This window comes from Electrophorus electricus, chromosome 1 (assembly GCF_013358815.1).
Source record: "Electrophorus electricus isolate fEleEle1 chromosome 1, fEleEle1.pri, whole genome shotgun sequence".
NCBI lineage: Eukaryota > Metazoa > Chordata > Actinopteri > Gymnotiformes > Gymnotidae > Electrophorus > Electrophorus electricus.
In genome coordinates, this window is record NC_049535.1 from 16,113,652 (window position 1) to 16,124,597 (window position 10,946).

At 44.3% G+C, this 10,946-nt stretch overlaps 2 protein-coding genes and 1 pseudogene across 4 annotated transcripts; 1 reads left to right on the forward strand and 2 right to left on the reverse strand.

Annotated features, from left to right (window-relative positions):
- Positions 1-28: 28 nt before the first annotated feature.
- Positions 29-1,530, reverse strand: LOC118242327 (annotated as a pseudogene).
- A 2,143-nt stretch (positions 1,531-3,673) lies between these two features.
- LOC113583269 (ADP/ATP translocase 1-like) lies at positions 3,674-9,151 on the reverse strand. 2 transcript variants are annotated; one of them, XM_035531415.1, is made up of 5 exons: positions 9,074-9,151; positions 6,964-7,147; positions 4,749-5,235; positions 4,446-4,586; positions 3,674-4,294 (listed from the first exon to the last, which is right to left on the reverse strand). In XM_035531415.1, the coding sequence occupies exons 1-5, from the start codon at positions 9,097-9,099 to the stop codon at positions 4,137-4,139; spliced, it is 996 nt and encodes a 331-aa protein (XP_035387308.1). In that variant the 5' UTR covers positions 9,100-9,151; the 3' UTR covers positions 3,674-4,136. The 2 variants fall into 2 exon arrangements, with proteins under 2 accessions (XP_035387308.1, XP_035387317.1); XM_035531424.1 differs by having other exon boundaries at positions 9,048-9,123.
- Positions 8,595-10,864, forward strand: aanat1 (arylalkylamine N-acetyltransferase 1). Of its 2 annotated transcripts, XM_027019531.2 has the most exons (3): positions 8,595-8,807; positions 9,093-9,247; positions 9,347-10,864. In XM_027019531.2, the coding sequence occupies exons 1-3, from the start codon at positions 8,660-8,662 to the stop codon at positions 9,650-9,652; spliced, it is 609 nt and encodes a 202-aa protein (XP_026875332.1). In that variant the 5' UTR covers positions 8,595-8,659; the 3' UTR covers positions 9,653-10,864. The 2 variants fall into 2 exon arrangements, with proteins under 2 accessions (XP_026875332.1, XP_026875331.1); XM_027019530.2 differs by having other exon boundaries at positions 9,093-10,864.
- Positions 10,865-10,946: the final 82 nt, after the last annotated feature.

Sequence of the window (10,946 nt, forward strand, 5' to 3'; positions counted from 1 at the left end):
AAAAAAAAAATAGAGTAATTCTGGACATTTAGATAATTTTCTTTATCTCATCATACAAGACCAGTACCAGGGTGCCACCGGTGGCCCTGAGAATGTTTGACAGGTTCCCTTGTAGAAGGACCCATCACGAACAATCTTCCTCCAGCAGTCTACTGTGCCATTGTAGATGATGTCAGCTGCAAATGACCAAAAAAGATTCTATTAACTTGTGTATTATAAGGAACACATGCCCTCTGCCTGAATCACAATTTAGAATCCATCATACTTTCAATTATCATATTATCTTTTGTATAACTGAACTGAACTGGTTTTAGTGGAGTGACTCACCCCCTTTGAGCCCAGACTGCATCATCATACGACGCCGAATGGTGTCAAAGGGGTAAGATATGATTCCAGAGATGGTGGTCACACTCTGAGCGATCAGCCAGCTCACCATGACATGAATGTTCTCCGGATCAGACATCATACCTACAGACCGAAAACAGCATTTAGAATGTGCACGCATCAACAACGCAAAGCGAAAGTCACCCATAGCTCAGGTGAAAGCGTTTCATTCTCACTTTTGACGGTATCATAGATGCCAAAGTAAGTGGCTCTGTAGATGATGATTCCCTGGATGGACACGTTGAAGCCTTTGTACAGACCCCCGAGACCATCAGCCTTGAAGATCTTCAAGAAGCAGTCGCCCAGCCCAGTGAACTCCCGCTCCGCCTTCAGCTTGCCGATGTCTGCGGCCAGGCGTGTCCGGGCGAAATCGAGAGGGTAGACAAAAGTCAGGGATGTGGCACCAGCAGCGCCCCCTGATGCCAGGTTACCAGCAAAGTACCTCCAGAACTGTGTGCGCTGGTCCACGCCATCCAGGAAGAACTTCTTGTACCTGTCCTTGAAGGCAAAGTTGAGGGCCTGTGTTGGAAGGTATCGGATGACGTTGGCCAGGTTGCCTCTCCAGTATGAGAAGAAGCCCTGATCTCTGGGAAGTCTTACCCTGCTCTCGATGAAACCCTTGTAACGCTGTCAGCTGTGATATGTTTGCTTGCATGTTGCAGTTGTAAGGAGATTTCGGTAAATGCTTCTGTTATGAGTAAGTACTTGAAGTGTTCGTAATTATGTGAATTGGGGATGTGATTCACATTTAAAAGTGTCCGTACAGGCCAACAAAAGTCAGGGGTTCATACATCCATTCCAGAGGCACTCCATGTGCAACACTGCTTCATGTTTTAGCACAATTTGATTTTGGAAATTTCCACAATTCCACATGTAGTGACCCAACGTTCAACTGAATAAGGTGGGTCAGAAAATCAGGCGTCATAAAAATGTTAGCAAAACCTACTATATGAAAAATGTTTAACTTTTTCATTAATTTCTTTTTTAGAAATAGATTTGAAAGCTTTGCATTTGTGAACGTTTACACGAAGCAGAACCTGCAGCCGTTGACACTCGCGCACCCGGTCCCTATCTCCCGCTTACGAGACCATGCACACCCGTTTCTTGTTTCTCCCTCTTTAAGCCCGCAGGTTCCTGCCTGCCCATCGTAGCAGAGCTGACTGCTACGCTTGCTCCTGTACGAGCCTTTGCTACATTATTCTTTCTTTCTTGTCGCTGACCACTGCACTGCAGGTCACTTATTTCTCTAGTTCGCTCAAGTCGCGGATAACAAAGACTCTCTGAGCGTTCCCATGCCTCTAGCTCCCTCTTCGCTGCTACTGTCGCGCTGTAATGTGCGACACGGGTAGCGAAGTCCGTGATGCGTTTGTGCGTCTATCCCCTGCACCACAGCAATATGTGCGCCAGCGTGTCCTTCACAAATAACAGAAGGATATTCTATAGCTATTACATGTTAGTACGTGAGAGAGAGAGAAAAAAAAAGTTACCTGACCAGGTCACCTGCTGGTATTAATGGTGTCCATTTCATTAATTGTAAATTGTGATGATAACCTACTGAAAAGTCTTGGCTTGTAAATGCACAGCAGTATCATACGTTGTATTGTTTATGCTGTTGTATTGAGTCAGTAGCCCAAAGAGCCAAAGATGTGTTGTTACAGAACATGTTCAACTAAATAATAGCATCTACTGAACAAGCTCCTTATCTGAGAAAAGTATCATTTCAAATAATTCCTGACTCTGCTGGGTTTATCTTGTTCACAACAAAACTCTCACCATTCCCCTTAGATCATTATCTATAGCGGAGAATACCGGACGTCTGGGATAATACCTACAAAATGAGCGGATAAGATCATGTTGTTTAATTACAGTATATTTAATCTTATGAATTTCATGTTGCGTTTGCATGTTTATTGACGTTTTTTCAGAGCAAAGTTCTTGTAATGCGTAGACAGACAGGAGAAAATGAGCGTGTGTGCATTTCACCTTTACTAGGTTAAAGGACTCTGGGTGTCTCTACCCCGAGTGTAGTCAAACAACAAATCTGCTTAGTCACTGTTTACACATATCACCATCTCAACTGTCAGCAGGGTTTCACTTCCATTGGCTGCTTGTGGCATCTCATTTACATCTTTGCCTTCACGCCCACAAGCCTCCATTACAAACCTTTAGAAGAGACAGCAGCTTTGACACACGTTTGTGTTCTATTAGGCTGCAATACTGCCTGATCTCACACATTCCGGGCTGTCTTCCTCATCCTCCATCTATCCTGAATTTCCACAGACAAAAGTTCAAAATTACTCAGCCGTCAACTGTCTTCTTGCTTCCAGAGATTTTTTCTAAATGACCTGTTTGGTTTGCATCTCATTAGCATATAGACAAGATCACTATTCCTTGTGTATCTGTTGATTTTCCACTTGAGCAGGTGCACACTTAAGTCGTCTGTGCTTACTTTATTATTGGCTAACCGTTTGGGAATACAGTTTCGTATTCCCAGTGCATTTTATCTACACATCATAAATCAGAAATATTCCTTTACTCCAACAGTAAGGGTGCAAAATTATTCCACTGCATGAAAGCCAACGTACCTCACAGTTCTCCTGCATCACGTTACGTACAGAAGTTCTGCTTTCACACCACTTATTCTGAGAGGTCATTTGATTGAGAGTTTGATGGACTGAGAGTTTGTTCCACTTACCTGAAGCAGCTGCACTCTCCCAAGGGGAGCTACAGCTGTTCCGGAGACGTCAGCAGGGGATGCCAACGGTCAAGAACTCCTTGGCAAAACTAACGGCTCATGACTCACTCTACACCTACGGCAGCATCGTCCCATTCAAAGAAGTGTCGTCCTCTTGCCGTCTTCTTGTACAACACTTGTAACTCTGATCTGTCCTTTAATTATTCATGTCCCTCTGTTATCGAGTACAGCATCTATTTATGGGATTGTGATCAAAGAAGACTTGGACCAGCCACACCTGTAAAATTGATTTTTTCTTTTTTTCTTTTCTAGTTTAAATTAAGCCTACATTGTTTGCCCATGTTATTTACACAATCAAAGCAAATTAGTTGGAGACTTTGAAAACCTTTTTTAAGTGGCAGTCATGTCTAGTGATTCTTCTTTCTCTTAATGCATTTTCTATCTTAATAAATGCCAGTTTTGTATTTGGGTTGCCAGTCACACTCCATGTTACTGAGAGGTGCGACGGTACAGAATTCGTCATGTGCTTGCAGAGGCAAAACGACAGTTTTATTCACATTCAATCGCAGACGTCATGAGAGCAAGGGTCAAAACCAGACGCGATAGATTTCCAAACCAATTTAGTATCCAAATGCAAAGTGAGTATCCAGGTCAAAACCAACAGAGCAAACAGATGCAAATAGGAAAATTTGAGCCAAAGATCAGGGGAAAGCAGATGTAATAACAGGGAAACCCTGGTCAGTACACACAGAATAGTGGCAATACTTCACAAGGGAGAAACTAAACAGATATGTGTAAATAGGCAGACAATAACTGGAAACAGGTGAGGTCAATAGTCCAGTGATGAGGATCATGTGTGTCAGTGCTTGGAATTCTGGGAGTTGTAGTTTGGTTCATGACTACAGGGAGTAGGAAAGAAAGGCTGTATGACAGTAGGCTGTTGCTATAATGTGGGTATCTAGCATGACCTTTGCCACCACGCATGGCGGCAGACAGCCCAAGATAGGATTTGGAAAAAACCAACAAAAAACTGTCTCAATAGAGTAATTCTGGACATTTAGATAATTTTCTTTATCTCATCATACAAGACCAGTACCAGGGCGCCACCGGTGGCCCTGAGAATGTTTGACCAGGTTCCCTTGTAGAAGGCGCTGACACCTTCATCACGAACAATCTTCCTCCAGCAGTCTACTGTGCCATTGTAGATGATGTCAGCTGCAAATGACCAAAAAAGACTCTATTAACTTGTGTATTATAAGGAACACATGCCCTCTGCCTGAATCACAATTTAGAATCCATCATACTTTCAATTATCATATTATCTTTTGTATAACTGAACTGAACTGGTTTTAGTGGAGTGACTCACCCCCTTTGAGCCCAGACTGCATCATCATACGACGCCGAATGGTGTCAAAGGGGTAAGATATGATTCCAGAGACGGTGGTCACACTCTGAGCGATCAGCCAGCTCACCATGACATGAATGTTCTCCGGATCAGACATCATACCTACAGACCGAAAACAGCATTTAGAATGTGCACGCGTCAACAACGCAAAGCGAAAGTTCAAGTTCAAGTTTGGTTTATTCGTCACATACATAGTCATACACAGTATAACTCGCAGTGAAATGGTGGTCACCCATAGCTCAGGTGAAAGCGTTTGATTCTCACTTTTGACGGTGTCATAGATGCCAAAGTAAGCGGCTCTGTAGATGATGATTCCCTGGATGGACACGTTGAAGCCTTTGTACAGACCCCCGAGACCATCAGCCTTGAAGATCTTCAAGAAGCAGTCGCCCAGCCCGGTGAACTCCCGCTCCGCCTTTAGCTTGCCGATGTCTGCGGCCAGGCGTGTCCGGGCGAAATCGAGAGGGTAGACAAAAGTCAGGGATGTGGCACCAGCAGCGCCCCCTGATGCCAGGTTACCAGCAAAGTACCTCCAGAACTGTGTGCGCTGGTCCACGCCATCCAGGAAGAACTTCTTGTACCTGTCCTTGAAGGCAAAGTTGAGGGCCTGTGTTGGAAGGTATCGGATGACGTTGGCCAGGTTGCCTCTCCAGTATGAGAAGAAGCCCTGCTCTCTGGGAAGTCTTATGATGCAGTCAACGATTCCCTTGTAGCGCTTCTCAGCCGTGATATGTTTGCTTGCATGTTGCACCTGTAACGTGTTTTAGGTAAATGCTTATGTTATGGGTTAGTACTCGAATTGTTCAGAATGATGTGAATTGGGGAAGTGATTCCCATTTAAAAGTGTTCATATAGGTCAACAAAGCCCTATATGCTTTCAACAAAAAAGAGCATGGTCATCCAGGGCAAACCCCAAACTACACAGTGCCAAGGTCCATTGGGACTTACTTTAAGATCCATCAACTCAGGCAATATTAACTACATTGTTATGCTATAAAATAAACAAATTCATAAATTCCAAAATTAACAATACAGATAAAAATATTTAGCATTTTCTTTAATGTCACACATTTTAAGCTTTGTATTTATGAATGGTTACACAAAGTACAAGCTGTATCACACAGGTAGTGAGGAGTCTGTGACGTCAAACCATGCCAAACCTGCAACACCTGCAGCTCAGGTAACAGAATGACGGTCCGTAGCTATGACTCAAGGTATTCGGTGACACAAAAGACATCTGACCAGGTCACCTGCTGATGTTTATGGTACCAATTTCATTTCAAAGATGGATGATAACCTACTGAAACACCTTTTCTTGTAGATGCACACCAGATTATGTAACATATGCAGTATTGTTTATGCTGTTGTATTGAGTCAGTAGCCCAAAGAGCCAAAGATGTGTGTTGTTACAGAACATGTTCAACTAAATAATAAAATCTACTGAACAAGCTGCTTATCTGAGAAAAGTATCATTTCAAATAATTCCTGACTCTGCTGGGTTTATCTTGTTCACAACAAAACTCTCACCATTCCCCTTAGATCATTATCTATAGCGGAGAATACCGGACGTCTGGGATAATACCTACAAAATGAGCGGATAAGATCATGTTGTTTAATTAAATACAGTGTATTTAATCTTATGAATTTCATGTTGCGTTTGATTGTTTATTGACGTTTTTTCAGAGCAAAGTTCTTGTAATGCGTAGACAGACAGGAGAAAATGAGCGCGTGTGCATTTCACCTTTACTAGGTTAAAGGACTCTGGGTATCTCTACCCCGAGTGTAGTCGAACAACAAATCTGCTTAGTCACTGTTTACACATATCACCATCTCAACTGTCAGCAGGGTTTCACTTCCATTGGCTGCTTGTGGCATCTCATTTACATCTTTGCCTTCACGCCCACAAGCCTCCATTACAAACCTTTAGAAGAGACAGCAGCTTTGACACACGTTCGTGTTCTATTAGGCTGCAATACTGCCTGATCTCACACATTCCGGGCTGTCTTCCTCATCCTCCATCTACCCTGAATTTCCACAGACGCTGTTCTTTAATTACTGAGTTTATGCATTCACAATCATATAAACAAGGTAATAGCTGTACAGTTTTTCCTGTAGACTAAATTGCTTTTCTACTGCTATGGTATCTGCATTATGATCCCCAGGGAATATTGTTCCAATTATCATGACTTCTTGTTTCGACTGCCCCCCGCCCTAAATTCCCTTTTGGTTTGTACCCCATCAACTACATAGACAAGATAGCTATTGAGATTCTTCCACTTGAGCAGGCACACATCTGAGCTCACTTTACCGCGGGAATACAGTTTGGGAATACATAGGTTTCATAATCCCGGTGGATGTACCCATCCTAATCCCGTTTCTCTGTAACAGCACGGGTTCACTGCGTGAAAGCCGACCTACCCCACCTACCCTCCTGCGTGTGCGTGCATTTCCACCATCCACTCTGGCTCGTTCCACTCACCTGAAGCAGCAACTTCACTCTCTCGATGGGAGCCACGACCGTCTCGGAGACGGTGGCAGCCACACAAACGGCCAAGAAGTCCTTGGTGAAGACGACGACGGACTCGCTCATAGTTCTCTCTCCCGTGGCAGTGTCGACATCAGCCTTTGGCGTGGATGCTGTCAGCCTCCTCCCACCGTAGCACCTGTGTCACAGATACTCCCCTAAGGTCGGAAATGCACCGACCAACTCCAGCTTTGTCGACAGACTGTCGGATAATAAACTGAATGCTTTGACGCCCATCTTCAACATGACCTTCATAATATGCCCATTCTGTATAGTGCTTAGACGGATCATTCCCCCCCCCCAAAAAATAAAATAAAATAAAATTATTTTAGCATTTTGTCTTTCACAGCCTCAGAATAAAGTCTTACTTTGTGTAAGTTATATTAGCTAGATAGCTAACGTGTGAGTAGATGTAAAAGCATTATATAAAAAGCGAATTTACTGTATTAGCTGGTGTTTTGGACAGAGAAATTGGCTTTCTTTATAACTACATGTCATTCTAGATACATAGTTAGCTATCGTGCAGCTGTTTTTCCATTTGAAAGGGGTATTATACTACCCAGTGGTAGAAATATTCACGCCTCTGTAGTTAGGATGACTACGCGTAATATCCAAGCGGCACATATCGATAACGCGGGTTGGCTCCACGTGTCGTATCTGAACTTCAGAGCTGAGATGAAACATGACGTCATTCCCGTAGACAGCTGGGGGGGGTTGCGTTAGTGCTGCCTTTGGAATTCATATTTTGGAGCGCCAAATGGATGAGAAACAAAACCCGAAAACGCCACGCGTCGCGCTCTATGTCACGGGGTTGGCTGCTGCCATAATCTGCGAGGGCTTTGATTTTGCCAGAGACGATTCAAACGTGCTCAAAGACACACTGCGAGCCTTAGCCGTCGGGGACCGCGCAGTACACACACCGTTTTACCGCAAGGTGTCAGGATGCGAATGCACTTTGCTTCTCCAGTCCAACAGGTGTCCATTCGGAAGGACTCCAAACGCGTGTTCCACCGCAGGGTCAGTTAAGATGGTGACAGTTTGGTATCGAGCTTCTCGTTTGCCTACACACAGTCATAGATTTTGGGTTAAATAGCTCTAATCATCTCTAGTAATATTGTTACACATACAATTGAGAAGAGGTTGCTTCAAATTATATGAATTTCTCGTGCATCATTATAGCACTGTAGAACCTCCGCTACAGGAAGGAAGGTAAAACTGTTGGCCAACTTGATCCAGACTCGGTTCATAAAAATAACCGGATAATCGTGCTGTCTCAAGACGTCACCAGCATGAAAATTGGCCTTGCTTTAACCTCTTCAGCTTTAACCCCTTCAAAAGTTACTGCTCGGCCAACAGCCAAAAACGCTAAGATAGACACACCCACACCTTATGTGGCTAAATGTAATTAATTGTGATCGTACTCGACCACTGTAGAGGATTTGGCAACTTTTAGTGTCTGACTGAGCTTAAGCGCTCGGGGGGGGGGGGGGGGGGGGGGGGGCCGGCGGTGGCGGCGGCGGCGGTGGTATAAATATGACCGCGCGCCTCGCCTTCGTCCACTTGTACACTTGGAGCTCGTACTCGCGCGCACGCCAGCCCACCCAGGCAGAAATTAGATTTGGACCACGCGGAGAACTCGCAAGACTAAAACATGTCGGTCGTGAGCGCGCTGCCTTTTCTGAAGCCCGCGCACGCTCCGGTTTCCCCCGGCCGACAGCGTCGTCACACACTCCCCGCCAGCGAGTTCCGCTCTCTTAACACGGAGGATGCTGTGAGCGTGTTTGAGCTCGAGAGAGAAGGTGAGGATGCGCATTCTTCTTAACAACCAAGTGTGAACCTTTAGGACTCGCTTTACATCAGATGTCCTATTGTATGCAGTAATAATTTACGGGTTTTTTTGTGTGTTATTGCTTGTAATAACGTATCCTAGTTTTTAACCAAGCATAACTTAACCCCTTATACGTGTTTGTTTGTTTGGTCGATTGGTAAGGATGCAGTTTTGAACGAAAACAGTGATACATATCTTTAGAAGTCTGTACCTTTGCAAGGCGATAAGCCGACTTACTCGGGTCCGTGTCCTGCAGCCTTCATGTCCGTGTCTGGAGAATGTCCCCTTTATCCTGACGAGGTTCGGCACTTCCTCACGCTCTGCCCCGAACTCTCCATGGGATGGTTTGTGGAAGGGACCTTGGTTGCGTTCATCATTGGGTCACTTTGGGACCAAGACCGTCTGACCACGGTGAGTTGTGACGATGAGCTAACTGACGCTTCAGTTTACGGAGATGTTATTTTTTGTAGCATAGAAATGAATAACTGTCACGATACGTTATCGTTACAGGATGCCCTCACCCTCCACCGGCCGCGCGGCACCACGGTTCACGTCCACGCGCTGGCTGTCCGCCGCACGTTTCGCCAGCAAGGCAAAGGTTCCACGCTGATGTGGCGCTACCTGCAGTACCTGCGCTGCCTGCCGCACGTGCGCCGGGCCGTCCTCATGTGCGAGCCCCTTTTGGTTCCCTTCTACCAGAAGTCCGGATTCGTGGTGCAGGGGCCGTCCGAGATCACCGTGGGGCCCCTCACCTTCGTGGAGATGCAGTGTCCCGTGCGCGGGCACGCTTTCATGCGGCGCAACAGTGGCTGCTGAAGCGGATTTATTCGCACGTGGCAAAGCGGTCGAAGGCAGAGTGGGGAATCCGGGACGTTTCTTCCCCCCTTCTGCTTTCGGGTTTCTCTGCCCTTGCGTGTGATGGCTGTGGTCCGTGCTGTAAATGTAACAGAGACTTGATCTTCAGTATAATCTTTCTACACTTTACAGCTGGACTCCTTAGGACCCAGTTAAATGGGGTATTAGCCGTGTCACGCCAAATTTTAGTTGCTGCCAACAGCTTACAGATTTAAAAAAAAGAAAAAAAAAAGAAATCGGGGTAGAATTTATTTATTGTATTTTGTACGTTGGAAAAAATACTTATTGATCTAGCGTGATTACTGTAGTTTATTTTTTAACTTTCATGTATGTTTTATGATGTAAGGAAAGAGGCTAATTTGCTTGGTGTGATGCAGCAGGACATGCACTCAATGCTATTCTATCCCTCAGCTAACCTAGAATGTACAACCAAATGTAGACCATGGTTTTAAACGCTGGCTTGGTTATTTAAAGGCCGTGTTGTTTTTACTAATTGTCTTGTCTTTTGGTTAACTGATGTTTTTTTTTTTGTTTTGTTTTTTTGGATTGAAGCTAGAGGTGTTTAGATTTGCCTGTTTTTTGGAAGCATTCAAATAGCTGTTACAGCGGTCTTTTATGACCAAGCCCCGGATATTACATCACAGCAAATGATTCATGCATAATGAACAATTTAGCAAATCAAAATCATTGTGGGAAAAAGTATTACAAAATGTTCCTTTCCTTTACTCTGAGTGCAGTGGGAATTTGACAGTATTAAAATTTCCACATTTTTCCAAATGAGGAGTCAAAATGGAAATTAATTGGCCCACTTGGATACACGGATATTTTGTTGTTCCATTCCATTTGTCTGTTAACAGGATGGTTCAAGCAAAATGTGTTACTATTTAGGTGAAGGTATCTGATCCAGGATCAGTTTTCCTAAGATAAGAGTCTCCCTCTCCTCTGCACATCAGACCCAACTGTTAGTCTATGAGACATCACAGTCTGTAAAGAGTCATGGACTTATTTATCTGCATTAGCAAGAATCCTTTAGGTCACATTTGAAGAGCTGTGTCGTCACGTTTCCTTGAGATCCCTGAGTGACCAAGGAGACAGAGCAGAGAATCCGGCTTTCCCAAACAGACATGGGGTGGAGTCTTGAATCAAGACATCTTTGGTTTTGTACATTTTGTAACTAGAAAATAAATAATGTATTTTTCACATATTTGGTGCAGTGCATTTTTGTACTGTAGGATTTCTTTTAAACAAAATGGTT